Source organism: Tiliqua scincoides, chromosome 3 (assembly GCF_035046505.1).
Source record: "Tiliqua scincoides isolate rTilSci1 chromosome 3, rTilSci1.hap2, whole genome shotgun sequence".
In the NCBI taxonomy this organism is placed as follows: Eukaryota; Metazoa; Chordata; class Lepidosauria; order Squamata; family Scincidae; genus Tiliqua; species Tiliqua scincoides.
In genome coordinates this window covers 159,012,024-159,027,924 of record NC_089823.1, presented here as the reverse complement: position 1 = coordinate 159,027,924, position 15,901 = coordinate 159,012,024, and the positions used below count along the sequence as shown (strand labels likewise).

Genomic DNA, 15,901 nt, shown 5'->3' with positions numbered 1-15,901 from the left:
CTATGTATACAGCATCCATCAATGCAGTATACAAAACATATTTCTGCTTAAAGATGAAATAACAAACCACTTCTATGCTTTAACTCTGCTGAGTAAACAGCTACAGATGCAACACAATTACTGTAACCCAAGGACCAACTTCCTAGTTCTATTTGCTTTGGTTTGCATTAATTAAATTTGGTCAGCTTTAATTAAATAGTATATTATTAGCTTAGAAAAGTCCTTTTCCTAGCCTGGCCATCAGGTGACACAAAGAACCTACTCTCCTGTGTACATTGGCCACGCCCCCATCTACAGAACTGAGAAATAATGCAAATTCTAATATGGTCACCAATCATTTCATCACCACCCTCAAAGATTAAAGGTCATAACCTTGCGTCTTCATACCAGATATGTCTGACATTATAAACTTACTGTTCAAGCAGCATTACCTTTTGAAATGCCACCACTTGAACAGAAAGTTATTTTAAGTTAACTTTGTTTAGATTACCCTTTGTCTGAAAATCACTAGGTACTTAAGTTCAGTAGGACATTAACTGCTCATTTATGATACATGTCAAAAAGGCCATCACTTAATTTGTAACCAGTATTAAGTTAATCTTTATAATCGTCATTTGCTGTACACAGTGCATGTTAATCTACATATCACCACCACTTAGGATCAACCACTGAGCCTCTGTATTTTTTAATACGATAACATAAAACACAAATACCTACTCAGTATATATTATATAGGATGAATTGCCTATCTACAGTCAGGAGCACTACATGACTTTACATTAGCATGCAGTTTCTATTCCATAAGGAGCAGTTTCCAGAAGACAAAGAGATTAGGGGCTACGTGGAGTATCCAGCTCTTTGTCCGTAAAGCCCTAACACTTATATTTTGTATTTCCCCTCCTAAATGCAACTATGCTATATCATGTGATAAGACACTGCAACACACAGTACTATAATCACTGCAGAATTCTGATGCAACAGCTGTACGTGCACTACTGATTTCCACTTGAATTTCATCTCTACCTTTTAGTGCCAGGCCTAGGCCTGAGCCTGCCTGATTCTCGCTGCTGCAAATCCGGAAAGGGGCAGGGGGGGAGGCCAGAAATCGCAGCAGATCCCCCCACAACATGGTGGAGGAGAGAAAGAAAAGAATCACAGAAAGAAGCCACAAGGGGGTCTCCCTCTGACTGGGGCAGGTAAAGAAGGCAGGTTACAGGGCTCCACATCCCCCTGCCTGGCCCAGGCGAGGCCCGGCCTGAACAAGGACTGGGATACAGGTCAGGTCTAAATCAAAGCCATCCTCCTGGTATCGCCTTTTGTTTCTGCTGACGATCTCTTTGATGATGGCGGTCATGTCTGGAAGCCGGGAGCCGCTTAGAAACAGCGCGGACAAGCGCGGCGGCGGCTGCAGGGCGCAGATGGTTCTCGCCTTGGCGGAGGAGGCAGCCGTCCCTCCACCCCTCTCCCGTCGCGAGTGGAAAGCACGACTGCTGTTCACAAGGCGGCAGCGGCGGCGGCAAAGCGGCGCTGCTGCCGCTGCTCGTGGCTCCGGCGCTGCAGGGCTGGCACCGCGGGCAGGGCCTGCCGCCGCCACCGACGGCGGCTGCGAGTCAGCCGAAGGCCCCGCAGCGGCAGAGGGGGCCTGGCCAGGCGGCGGCGGCAGGGAAGAAGGATCCGCCTGCTGCTGCAGCTCGCGGCCCCAGCGCGCCTACTCCTTCCTTCCTGCTGCTGCAGCCGGCGAAGCACGGCCGACGCTCCTCGGCGGTGCTGCTGAGCGAGGAGAAAGAGGAACCACCACCGCCGCCGCTCCAGGGGGCCGTTGACAGCAGCCCCCTCCCGCCCGCCGCGCTCCGCACCCCTCGCCAAGGGGGGGGGCGCCGGCCGGGCGGGCAGGCTCGGGCTCGGTTGAGCGCGTCCGGCGAGAAAGTTTGCCTGGGCCACGGGCTCCCGGGCGGCGCTTCTCCGCCTCAGGCAGAAGTGGGGCTGGGCTGAGCGAGCGAGGAGCGCGCCCGAGCGGGAGCGGAAGGAGCGCTCAGGTCCTGAGGGGCGTGCGGCGCCGGAGGCTGCCGCTCCGCGTCATGGCTCTTCCGCGTCGCCTCGGCTGGGCAGTCGGTGCGGCGCGCCCGCGCGCTCTCCCTTTCGCGCGCCGCCGTCCGTTGGTCCCTCGATCAGTCCGTCCGTCCTCCCCGCGCTGGGCTACGGCCCCAGCGCCAACCGCCTCAGCCTCCAAAGGCCATCATGGCTGCAGCTTCCGAGGGGGGAGGGGGAGGGAGAAGAGGGGACGACGCCGAGAGCCAGAGAAAAGAGGGAGGTGGGGAGAGTCGCTCTACGGCACCTCTCCTCGCGGGCTCCCTCCGCCGACGACGAAAAAAGGAGTCCTCCGACGCCACATCACCGCCTCCTCAGCGCCCCCCCCCCCGCTCCAGCCGCGCGCCTCGAGACCCCAGTACCAGAAGCGACCGAGGGGTGTCTCTCCGCGCGGGAGGGACTACAGTACAGGCCTGGCAGCGTCGGGGCCGAGCGGGGGAAAGGAAGGAGGGAACACGAGCGCGCGCGCGCGCGCACACCGACCGAGCGGCGGAAGGATACAACGGGCGATTGCCTCATCGCAATGACGTGCTAAGTCCCTGCGGGGTCACGTGACCAGCGCTGAGCGGAGAGGGGAGGGGGTGCTTCCCGCTCCCCCTTCCCCAGCCGCTGCCACCCACCCACTGCATGTGAAGGGGCGGGAGAGTGAGAGGACCGCGTCAGGGTCTGCGCCCTGAGGGCACGGAAGGGACCCGGGACGTGGCTGCGGCGCTACGGACACTGCTAGTGAGGCCTTGCTTGCAGTATGCATGAGCTTGGAGGGTGGCTGCCAACTGACCTAAAGAAAGACCTGGGCTCTGCTCTTCTGCCTTTCGCAGCCACTTGGTTGGCAGAGATCAGGATGGAAAGGACTGTGCATCCGCCGCCCCCCACCGCTCATGGCTGCATAGAGATAAAGCAAAAAAGTTGGCGACTGTGGCTGCAACCCTACCCATACTTTTCTGGGAGTAAGCCCCATTGGATATAATGGGGCTTACTTCTGAATAGACAGGCATAGGATTGTGCTGTGAGGCTTGCAAACACTTTCCTGGCAGTAAGCCCCATTGACTATAATGGGACTTACTTCTGAGTAGACTTGCATAGGCTTGGGCTCTGACGGCCCAATCCTATGCATGTCTACTCAGAAGTAAGTCCCATTAGGATCAAATGGGGCTTACTCCCAGCAAAGTGTGGATAGGATTGGGCTGTGAGTCTGCACATTGAAGCAATAGAACTGATTCCTGCAGAGTGGGGAGATGGAATGGGGGGGGGGAAGAGAAAATGGGTGGCTGCAGAGCCCTTCCTGTCCATGTGTTTAATTGGGGGGTTTTTTTGGGGTGTGGGACGCGTGTGGGTGGATCCCTGCTGTCTGGCTGCATTGTAAGGTGGCTGCACAAGTCGTGGCACCCAGTGCGGACTTGGAGCTGAAGAACGGTGCTCTGCTCTGTCTCTCAGTGGTGGCACCTGTGCGTGTGCAAGGCAAGGGCTGCCTGTCGTGGCTTTGTGTGCTTTGCTGCTGATGTCACTCGGTGTTCAAGATCTGACAGCAAAGTCTTCCTGGCCAGCAATTGGCTACAACTCAAGAGAAGATGGGGGGGGGGAGAGAGACGACGACTGCAAAGGCAAGTATTGTCCAGGAGAAGCGGAGTTAATACAGGAAAGTGGAAGCAGCAGTGGCCTTGGACCGCGGTGGCCCCCAGGTAGCTGCAACACAGCGATAAGCAGCCACCCTTCACTCCCAAGGCTTGAATCGAGCTTAAATATTAACTGCAAGAATGGCAAGGAACGGATGCAGCTGCTGCGCCACCTATTGCCTCGGAAGAGGAAACAGCAGTTAAAATAGCAAGAGAAAACCAACACACATACATACAAAACTCCCTTCAAAATTCTCAGGGCCACAAGCCCAGGGACCACACCCCACCCACCTCTTGTTCACATACAAAGTTGTGCTTCAGTGCTTGCACGTTAAAAAAGACACTTGACAGGAGCACAGCCGTCTGTCAAAACCACATGGTTGGGAAGAAGAGAGGATCAACCAGATCCCTCCTGGTTCCAGACTCTTTAAAAACTTCTCTGTCATGTGGACTAGGATAATCAGTTAATAAAACCCTGCGTTTCTCAGGGGTTCCCATATTCCAGTGTCAGATTTCATTTTGCACAATAGGCAGGATTGGGGTGCCCAAGCCCATTCACTAAAAAAAAAAAAAGGAGTTTGTCCTGTTCTCGTGCTATTTACAGCAGCTTTACCTGCCTTGCTATGCTGTGTGTCACTTGCAATTCTCCAGATTTATACTGTAAAAATAATTTTTTTCAGCTTAGACCACTTCAGCATTTCCTTTTGTGAAGACAGATGGAAAGAATCCATTAGCGTTTCTGCAGTGTTCTTGCCTTAAGTGCTTGTCTCCTGCTTTGGTGCTCTGATGGCCTGACAGATTATAATCATAATTATCTGGTAACTCTGCTGCCTCAAGTGAATTGTTAGAATTTTTTCTTTATATCTTAAGAATCTGTGTGCTCTGGGGCTTTCCTTCTTTCAGTTATTCTTCTATAAACTGGCTATGATCCAGTGTTGTGTGTACACCATATGCATTCAGTGTTTTTTAATTTTTTTAGCAACTCTTTCACCAAACCATGTAAATAGCTTTCCAATTTATCTGAGGGCGCAATCCTAACCTGCGCTAGAAAAGCAGGCTAACTGGCAAGCCAATCAGGTCCACTTGGTCCTCTGAATATGTTTTGCTCTATTTCAATACAGAATAGTACATTTCCACATGGTCACAGTGGCTTTCTGTGGAAAAGGTTCATTTTACTATCCTGCTTGTGAGCTGCAGTTCCATTGAAATAACTAGCACAGATAGAGCAACTTCAAGTGGATAAGAAATAGTGGACTGGATGGTGGATATGGGAACAGGTGGCAGCACTGCCCTTGGCACACCCATCACATCTTTTCTACAGCTTATTGCGTGTCATGAAATTCAGCGACACCAGTATTCACTAATGATGCAAGTGACTATTCCAAGCATAGGAACCTCTGAACTGTATTGCCTCACTAATGCCCTAAGTTGGTTCATGGTGCCGGCACAATGCCATAGGTAATTGGAAATTGTTTAGACAATTGTTTACCCAATATGGTGTAGTGATTGTGGTGTTTGACTTAGGCCATGCAACTTGGGCCAGTCATTATCTCTCAGCCTAACTTAGGTCACAGGTTGTTGTGAGGACAAAAGGAGGATAGGAACCATGTACACCACCCAGAGCTCATTTGAGGAATCATGGTGTGAAAATGTGAAAAATAAAGTTGACTTCTCTCTCTGGCTGGCTTTATTGGACTAAAAAAGTAGAATTCTGGAGGTATTTTAGGAAGAAGCCCATGAACTTTGACTTTTGAGATTTTCTCAAAGTTGCATGGTCACACAAGAATCAATTTTGACCTCAAGTCTATGCATGTCTACTCAGAAGTAAGTCCCATTACAGTTAATGGCACTTACTCCCAGGAAAGTGTGGAAAAGATTGCAGACTTAGTGAAGATCCAGCTCAGAAGGTCTCTTGGCATTCCTGTTCCTACTGCCATGACCAAATTGCTTAGAATTGCTGCGGCATGTATATACCCTAAGTGAAAATACACAGCTTTCTCACAGCACATTTAATATTTTTATGTTTTCATATATGTGGTTCTTGAAAAACAATGTGGCTATGCTGGTGTAATTTAGTTTCCGTTATTCTCCTCCAGCCTTTCCACCAACTCCAGAAGTTTCTCATAAGAATTGTATTCATTGAACTCATTTGTACCTGCTTTTAATTAAAAACGCTTTGCGTTCTCAAGGTTATTTCCTATCTGGGAGACTCAAGAGACACATCAAATGAATGTTTGGGATTGTGTAAGAGCAGAATTAAAAAGAGAGAGAGAGAGAGAGAGAAATTGCCTCACTTGGCTAACCAGGAAGAATAGATAATGGCCCAGGGATGGGATTTCAAGGGGGAAGCAAAAAATAATACACAAACTCTGCCCAACAGGCAAGAGTTACTGTGTTCCTTCTGCAAATTTTTGTCCACAAGCCTTTCTGCAGTGTGGTAAGTCCCTGAAGTGGTGAAAGTCCCTGTTGAGGCTTGAACCATTTTCTGTGCAATAACACTGCATGCTGACATTACAGTGCAGACAAAGCAGCTCTGATGTATCATGCATAATAGCATAAACTCTGCATTAAAAGAATGCAGTCCAATTATGTTACATCAATTGGCTTCAGCAGGGGATGAACTGCATCTCTAGTGCAGAGCTATAGTCCAATATAGTTCATATTTTATAGTTCATAGGTATACAATAATTGCAAGAGGAGGAAATTGGCTTTCTGAAGAAAGGCAATGGACTCCTGGCCTATAGCATTTCCTTCCACAATAGTGCTGATTCTTCTCAGTTTTTGTCAAATTCAGCATATGGGTAAGGATCTGCAGCTACCTTTCTAGAATTTGCTTCACTTTTTCAGACTTGCATCAACTGACAACATGAGAGCCACTATAAATTGTTATCAAGTACATTTATTTTGTTCTTCCTTTTTTCCCATGTTCTTCTTCAACATTAAAAATAAAAACGCGTAAAAAGAAGACAACACAATGCTATTAGCACAGTGATTCCCAAACTGGTGGTTTGTGACCCACCAGCTAAGGAAGCACTCCTTAAGGAGAGCAGGACAATGGCAGTGACATGATCCCCAGGTGTCACTTTGGAGCTGAGAGGTACTCTGTCTAAGTAAAAGTGGCACTGCTGAAAGGGGCATCCCATGTGATTATTGGGCTCTCCCAGCACCACTCTTGGCAGCATCTCTGTATCTCATCTCTTTGGTCTGTGGCTTCCTCCATGGTGTTCCTTGACTTCTGAAGCCTCCTTCCATCTCTCCCCCCCAGAGCCTTGGCAGAAGCAGTGCTGCTGAAAGGAAAGTAATAGGAAAGCCCAGAGAACATCCCTGCAGAGAAGGGCACCCAGGATGACACTTATCTCCTGCAGCTCGGCATTCTGGAAGTTCAGGGGTGACCTAATGACATCAACATGTTGCCCCCAACCTTCTGGACTTTCGCACTAGTTTAAATATGAAAGCCCACCTCCCTTCAGCTCTTTGGACAGCTTCAGCCCAGTTGTTTTTTGTTCTCACTAGCGATTAGCAAAAACAAAATCAGCGGTGAAAGCACAAGGCATCTGGGCCCGAAGATCACTGAAGGGAGGCTCTCAGATGGTGTTGCATCCCCCCCAGAGCCTCACCGGGGAGGGTAACCTGCCTCCCTTGTGATGTCACAGAGAGAGCCCAATAATCACATGGGCCAGATGAAGAGCTTTCACAGGCCATATCCAACCAATAGGCCTTATATCTGATACCCCTGTACTAGAGTATCTATGAATGTTCCTGAGGACATACAATGGAATGAAAGAAGTAGCCAATAGCAAGAAAGTAAATATTCAGGAGACATACCAAAGTCTAGGTAGCCTTTTGCTGCTAAATTGCCATTGGAAACACCTCTCAGTTCTCTGTGATTGAAAGTAAACTAACAGCCCAATTCCAAACATGTTTCCAGTGCTGATGCAGCCACAATGCAGTCCTGAGGTCAGAGAACAAAAGTTCTCTTACCTTGAGGAGGCCTCCAGGCTCCCCATAGGATGCAGTGTGCACCTGTTGTCATGGCTGCATCAGCACTGCAAAGTTAGTTAGGATTGGCTTGCACCTTTCTTAAGGCCCAATTCTACCCCCAAAATACACTAGTGGATCCCTACATATGTGGTGCAATAACATCCTCACCAATGTAGAATTCTGCAGATATGCCACAAACACTGGCACAACCCTTAAAAACACTGCTCCAGCATAGCTTGGACATCACTTGGATACTGGGGCCTCTCTGCCAGCAGAGAGGCCAAAATGGGGAGGAGACTGGGGTGGGTTGTGAGAGGAGTCAATTAATGCCATATCCTAATATGCCATATCCTAATCCCCCTTCAGACAACAGATGCTGCTGATGCAGGAAAACACTACACCAGCAACAGAGCTGGCATAGGTAAGAGTAACCTTGTGAGGAACAATGGTGAAGGGGGAAAAAACAGAAAATTGCACCTCCTGCCACCACCTACCCCACCCACTCCCCCACAATGCCTTGCTGATGAAGGGGAAGTTCCTTGGCTGGGCTCAAATCCATCTCACCTACTCCCAATCTGTGCCTTTGTGCAGTGAGCCACCAACGCCCTGCTTTGCCTGCTGTTAAGCCTCTCCACCCAGTACCTCCCCTAGCAGAAGGGTTCCTTCTAGCCGGCAGATGCCCCCACAGGGATTTGATCCTTTGCCACAGAGGGTCTTGTGTGTTTGTTTCACATGCCTGCCCTCTTCCAATGGAGCTATATTTCTACCTATACTCCCTCTAAGGGGTCCATGCCAGTGCGCAGGCCTCTTCTTCTGGCATGTGGCATCACAACTGTTTCACAACACCATCCCCAGATGCTCAGCGATGTTATAGCTGAACATCTGGGTTGCAGAGCTCCATAATACATTAGTGTTTCCATGGGCACTAGGGGTGTTACTGGGAAAGACTGCACCAGCATGTGGCCATTGTTGCAGTGGTATTGGTGCACCATCAGTATGACATTGCCAGGATGGGCTTAGGATATGATGGATGTCACACCAGCGCCTGCGCATCGTTGGAGCAGCATCCAACTAGAATTGAACCTTTAGTTTCTATACCTCTTGCCTCAGGTTAAACATACAATTATACAGTGGCTGAACTTGCAGGTGAACTTCACCTGCAAAACCATGAAATAATGGAACAAGTATTAAATCAGACCTACAGTACAGTAAAACAGCTTACTAAAAATGGTTAGTGTAGTTTTTTTTTTGTAAATTCACTTTGCTAGGAGCAAAATGGTATCAGTTGAGGATTTTCTCTTACAGGTCACCTTTAGGAGCAGCTATTTTTATAGCAAGCTCTTCGGAGTAGAGAACACATCTTAATTTGTGTTTGCAACGCACAGTGTAAATTTAAAGTCCCATAAAAGTGAAATGTCCAGGTATAATAAAGATATATGGGCTTTATAATGAACTGTTTGCCTCTCAAATGGGATGAAGTAGAATCCTCTAAACCAGTTTTTGTTTGGCTTGGTAACAGCTCCCCCTTCACGTCCCTCACCCACTTTACAAAACAGGACAAGATGAGTCACATAACCCTCTTTTAGGGAATGTCAACAAAAAAGATTAAAGAGTGTGTGAAATTGCATAATAAACCATATTAAATTGAAATAGGTTTGCCTTTTGCAAACTGCAAAAACAATTTTGATACAGGTGTCTTTCAAAGAATCTCTCTGTAGTTGGGCCACAAGAGTCAACCCATTCATTTATTCTAATTCAGTGGTTTAATGCAGAGTAGCCCACTATATGATTAATTAACGATTTTGATCTTGTATCCCACTCTGTGCTGAATGACTGAAGTGGATGACAACAGGTTTAAATTGTATATACGTGTGCACTTCACATTCCTCACAGATCTCAAAATAAAAACAGACTGCATAAATGGATCTGCAGCTGGGGGGGGGGGTTGCAAGAAAAGGCTGTTAATCTCTGACTCCACACACACCCTCAGTTCTTCCATTAGTAGAAATTAGTATTCATATCTATTGAAATTCATTGTACATACAGTAATGGGATAAAAGCCCCATGCCCCCATAGCCCTGTTAAATTAACACTCCTGTTTTTACATACTCCTGGTTATCCAAAATTTGGACTGTCTCCCAAAATATGCAGTTAAAAGGTATGGCAAGATCCTGTCAAAGTTAAGCAGCTGTAGGTTTCATTATTACAATGACAAACGTAATCAGGGTTATTGCAGAGGTCTTGGGTGGAAGCTGGTTGATTGCCCTATGAGTCATGACAGATTGAACTAGTCTGTATGAAAAAAAATAGAGTTTCAGCATACAAAATTTGTTCTAGCTTTGTTAACTTGTGCAGCAGATCCCAGCAGGGCCAGATTGTCCCACATGGGCCCTGTTGTGGGTGTGAACCATGGACCCATGTCTGTCAAGGTCCTACATGTGGTGCCCACCTAACACATTATCAGGTTTTCAGACTGGGGCGCTCAGCCGCGCTCTGTCCAACTGTCAATGGAGGACCCAAATAGCATCCATGGCACCCAAACACTTTTTTCCATCTGAGGCTGTTGTGCCAGCTGTAATCTCTCCTGGCCTGACACAGTGTGGTCACAGTTATCCATGGTTTTGTAACCTCCAGACTAACAGATGGGTTATAGGTGAGCTGCCTTTGAAGACTGCTTGGGAACTTCAGTGAGCTGAAATGACAGCAGCTAGGTTACTGAGACCAACTAAAGGGATCACATTTCATCAGTTTTAATACAACCACATTTACCACTGGTGTGTTTGCTTATCTTTGAAGGCTTGCATAGTATAAGTCCCATGTGTCTAAAGGCCTGCTTTTTCCCACATGAGCCTACTCAGATACAAGATAACCAACATAAAAGCTTTTTCAAGTCTCCCCAGTCTCTGAAGTGGGACGTATGGTGACAGAGACAGGGCATTTTCAGTTGCTACCTCTATATATAGAATGCTTTTCCCAGGGAGGCTTGCCTGGCACTGAATTTGATGTCTTTTTGATGCCAGGCAACGACTTTTTTATGCTAAACTTTTGAGCATGCTGTCTAAAATGGTTTTGATTATTTTTGCTGGTGCTGCTGGTTTTAATCCCTCTGCTCAGGTTTTACTGCTCTTTGTGTTTTATATTTTTTATGAATGTTGTGAGCTGACCAGAGAGTTTTGTTTAATCTAAAGTGCAGCACAGAAATGTTTTAAATAAATCTCCCTTAGTTAAAACACTAAGAGTGATCTTTGGCTGAATCATGCTTTTATGTGCAACATTTTAACAGGATATTTAGCTTTAATGTCTTGCATAGCTTTCAATATTCAAGTTTCTATGACTTTTTGCCATCATTATTTGACAATATCTTTTCAATCATTCAGGAACAAGATGAACGAGCAACATACTGTTTTCCTAATACATTCAAGAGCATTCTTCCACTTACAGGTAAATAGAAAGTTGCAGGTGGCCTACTTACAGTAACATAGCTCCAGGTTATAGTGATAGGGAAATCGAGCACAGCTGAACAGTTAGGAAAACATAGCATCTGGAAGCATTTTATGCCTCATCTATCAATCTGTTTTATGGGACTGGAGAATTAACATTTCAAACCACACATCATTGCTTCATGACTGATATATCCCAGAACTGTGGTCATTACTTCACTCCAAAGCAATGCAGATGGACATCTGCAGAGGTCACATTGAAGGATCATGGGTAACTACCTTCCTATGTCTTTCAATTAAAAGCTGCAATAAAATTTTATATGTTATGAAGTTAACGGAGATGGTAAGAAATATTCCAATATAACCCCAGATTTCCACATCTCTAAAGGTCTTTTAAAAATCTCATCTTATATTTCTCAGTGACAGTTCAGGAAAAAAAGAACATAACTACTTTTATATACTGCAAAAGTTTTTTTAAAGTCATTTCAAACTTAGAGATACTACATAAATTCATGTTGGCTTCCTTCAGTCTTGGAAGACTATGGTATCGCACTCTGAATAGTGGTTCTGGAACAGAGTGTCCTCTCCAGTGCGCGAAGCCTGGGTAAAGTAGATATGGAGGACAGACTGTTACCCATGCAGCAAATCCCCCCTCTCCACATCGCTGGAATGGTCCAGTGGAAAGGCAGAAGCCAAAATGGTTGGTTCCAGTGGCGTCGCAGGAGTTGCCAGTACGTGACTGTTCAGCCATGAACTGCCTCAGGGACTCCGGCTCCGGATTTTGCCTCGAGGTTGACTCCTGAAGCCTTTTCCATAGCTGGATGTAGCCACAAGGCAGTGGAGGTTTGGGATCAGAGTTTTCCTTCTCTCAGATGAGCTGCCTTCCCAGGCTAACGAGTCCCATCTACCCGGTGGCTGTTTAGTCGCCTCTTACGACAAGTACAGCCAAACTGACGGCCTATCTTATCCCCCAGCCCCCAGGGATTACATAAATTAAATGACTTGGAATCATACAGTGTTTGTATATCTCAAGTTCTCTTCAATTATGTAGTTATGCTACACATGAGCCATTACATCACTCTGGTGGTTTAGGATGGACAAGATCTTCTGTTATGGACTTCAGTGGTTCACAAAAGCCATGGAGATCTCTTCTATCTTGCATCATAAAAATTGAAGCTTCCAGAGAAACAAGGTAACCTTAACTGGCACAAGCCACTACTTGCATAACAGCAGCACAAGCAATTAAACAGGATCAAGGTACTAACTGCATAGAATGTTATCTCCCAGTAAATGATTTGAAGAGCTAAGGATTATTCTACATTCCAGCATAACAGACATCAATTTGGATATCCACAAAATGTGTATTTGAAGGTATACTAATACTCTAGCATCCATCCGTAGAAAGAGTGTGTATGTGCAGTGATCAGGGGAAAAAAAGTAACCACACAACCCAGAGATAGCCTCTTTATACTTAATAAGCAGTTGTGATGACACCTCCGAAGGCCAGCACTTATATTTTACATCTATAGTGTCCATAAAATATTCAGTGTGGTAGATTAAGAAATGAAACCATATTAAGTGATCCTGACCTGAAGTATTAAGTTTGCATTAACATAAACTGGAGATGTGTTAAGAACAGCTAAAAACATAATTTGGTTTATACAAAATATAAAAGGTCTGCAATTCTGTACACACTTCTGTAGAAATATTGAATTTACCAATCCTTACTTCTGAGTATATATGCATAGGATTGCACTTTTAAATGAGTATGCAATCACCCGCTGTGACATGAGAAACAATAACTAGTAGGAGGACGGCTTAAACTCAGACCATCTATGTAGCTAGCATGACAGCTATGTATGGGATTAACAAACACCTCTGCTCTCAAACAGTTTTGTGTTGTGTTAAGTATGACTGAGAAAAGGTGCCTCTCTTCAGAGCAGATCAATCTGAGTTTTGCAGACAGAACTGCCAGTGGGAGCTATGCAGATGATGATGATGTTTCAAGCAGCCACTTTGTGCATGGGAGTACTTGGGAGTAGGTTTCATTAAATTTAATGGAACTGACTTCTGAGAAGATATGTATAAGATTGTGCTGTTAGTCCATACACTGCAGGTGAAAGGCTAGTTAAACTGGCTTTAGCTCAGCATTTCTCTGCAGTAGCATAGCTGGGTACTCAAGCTTTCAAGAGATTAGAAATGCTACCCAAGATTTTCATGTCTTGTGGATATAGAACCTGTCCTAGCTTTCTTTCTTCCACATTGGGGAGGGGCTGCAATTCTTTGTACATAGAAGGCCCCAGGTTCAGTCTCTGCCATCTTTAGGTCAGGCTGGGAAAAGACCCATGTTGGAAAAGATGGAGAGACCACTACCAGTCACCGTGGACAATACTGATCTAGAGCACAATCCTAACCCACTTTCCAGCACCGACAATGCAGCTCGGAGGTAAGGGAACAAACATTCTCTTCCATGAGTGCCACCCCAGTGAAGGATGTACCACACATCCCATTGGCACAGCTATGCCAGCACTGGAAAATTGGTTAGGATTTGGGCCCTAGATGACCAGATTCAGTAAAAGGCACTAAAACAGAATCTGTTTTAGTGCCCTTCCGAACCTCATGATTTTGGAGAAACATTGGAAAGTGTTTAGTAAACCAAATCCAGACCTTGTAATATCATTGCACTATTCTGCCCCCTCCCCCACTTATTCCTAGGGTTTCAAATACAAGCTAGCAACATTAATCCCTTCCAGCTCACACTTCCAGTAGAATAGTTTTAAAACAAGGTTACATTTTAAATAGTTTTAAAACAAGGCAGGAGGTTTGGTCGTAGAGCCTCCGTTAGCCTAAAGATAACATTGGAAGGTCGCCAGTTCGAGGCCACTGGCAGCTCCTTGAATGGTGAGATCTTGAAGCAGCTGACAAGCTGAACTGAGTTATTTCACCTGCTTTTTGGTGTGAGCGAAGAAGCATCTTAGCTGCCCTTCAAGTGAGAGATGAAGGAGCTATCTGTCAGCCAGCATGAGAGGCAACTTGGGGCCAGAAGTGATACCAGACCATGAAAGATCCATCTGAAATGTTGTGCGGTTCTTGAAAGACAGAACCTTCCTATGATTGTAAAAATCCCCTTGGGGGTTTAGAGATAGCCTGCCTATGTGAACCGCCTTGAATAAATATTCGGTATATAAATACTATTATTATTATTATTATTTGTACCTGTCGTAAGAGGTGACTAAACAGCCACCGGGTAGATGGGACTCATCAGCCTGGGAAGGCAGCTCATCTAAGAGAAGGAAAACTCTGATCCCAAACCTCCACTGCCTTGTGGCTATATCCAGTTATGGAAGAGGCTTCAGGAGTCAACCTCGAGGCAAAATCCGGAGCCGGAGTCCCTGAGGCAGTTCATGGCTGAACACAGTCACGTTCTGGCAACTCCTGCGACGCCGCTGGAACCAACAGTATTGGCCTCTGCCTTTCCATTGGACCATTTCAGCGACATGGAGAGGGGGGATTTGCTGCATGGGTAACAGCCTATCCTCCATACCTACTTTACCCAGGCTTCGCGCACTGGAGAGGACACTCTGTTCCAGAACCACCATTCAGAGCGTGACACCATAGTCTTCCGAGACTGAAGGATGCCAACTCAACTATTATTTTGAAGCTCCATCCTTACAAGATACAGTAGGTAATTAAGGGCCCAATCCTATCCAACTTTCCAGCACCAATGCAGCAGCAAAGCAGCCCCAAGGTGAGGGCACAAACATTCCCTTACTTCGAGGAGGCCTGCATGACTGCCCCACCACTGCAGGATGCAGCACATGTTCTGTTGGTACTGCTGCAACAGCACTGGGAAGCTGGTTAGGACTGGACCCTTAGTATGCTCTGTGGAACTGTGGTGCTTTGAGGGGAGGCAGCCTCCAAAAATAAGGATAAAACAAAACAAAATAACTGTTTATTCACACAGTTCTCAACTTTATTGTGTGCTTCTTATGACAGACACTGTTGAATGCAAGATTACCAGAGGTTAAAATGCACACATAGTAACTTCTACAACAGCGGTTCCCAACCTTTAGGAGCCCACGGGCCACGGAGACAGAAACGAGACTTGGTGCGGGCCACGTGCAGCCAGGGCCGCCAAGCTGGGCAGTGTTTCCTTTGAGCCCCTTCCCAAAGGGGGAGGGAAGGAAGTGCAACAGAGCCCAGGAGAACATAAGAACAGCCCCACTGGATCAGGCCATAGGCCCATCTAGTCCAGCTTCCTGTATCTCACAGCAGCCCACCAAATGCCCCAGGGAGCACACCAGATAACAAGAGACCTCATCTTGGTGCCCTCCCTTGCACCTGGCATTCTGACATAACCCATTTCTAAAATCAAGAGGTTGCGCATACACATCATGGCTTGTACCCTGTAATGGATTTTTCCTCCAGAAACTTGTCCAATCCCCTTTTAAAGGCGTCCAGGCTAGATGCCAGCACCACATCCTGTGGCAAGGAGTTCCACAGACCAACTACACGCTGAGTAAAGAAATATTTTCTTTTGTCTGTTCTAACTCTCCCAACACTCAATTTTAGTGGATGTCCCCTGGTTCTGGTATTATGTGAGAGTGTAAAGAGCATCTCCCTATCCACTCTGTCCATCCCCTGCATAATTTTGTATGTCTCAATCATGTCCCCCCCTCAGGCGTCTCTTTTCTAGGCTGAAGAGGCCCAAACGCCGTAGCCTTTCCTTTCCTGAAGTGAGCCCCACTGACTCCAGCAGGCCGGGGCTGTCAGTCAGAA

At 46.5% G+C, this 15,901-nt stretch overlaps 1 protein-coding gene across 1 annotated transcript in view; it reads right to left on the bottom strand.

Annotated features, from left to right (window-relative positions):
• Nucleotides 1-1,695, bottom strand: part of PTEN (phosphatase and tensin homolog) — a 76,558-nt gene extending 74,863 nt beyond the window's left edge. Inside the window, exon 1 of the mRNA XM_066620965.1 lies at nt 1,276-1,695. Coding sequence (XP_066477062.1) covers nt 1,276-1,354 — 79 coding nt within the window. The 5' untranslated portion in view covers nt 1,355-1,695. The remainder of the gene's footprint in view (nt 1-1,275) is intronic.
• Between the last annotated feature and the right edge of the window lie 14,206 nt (nt 1,696-15,901).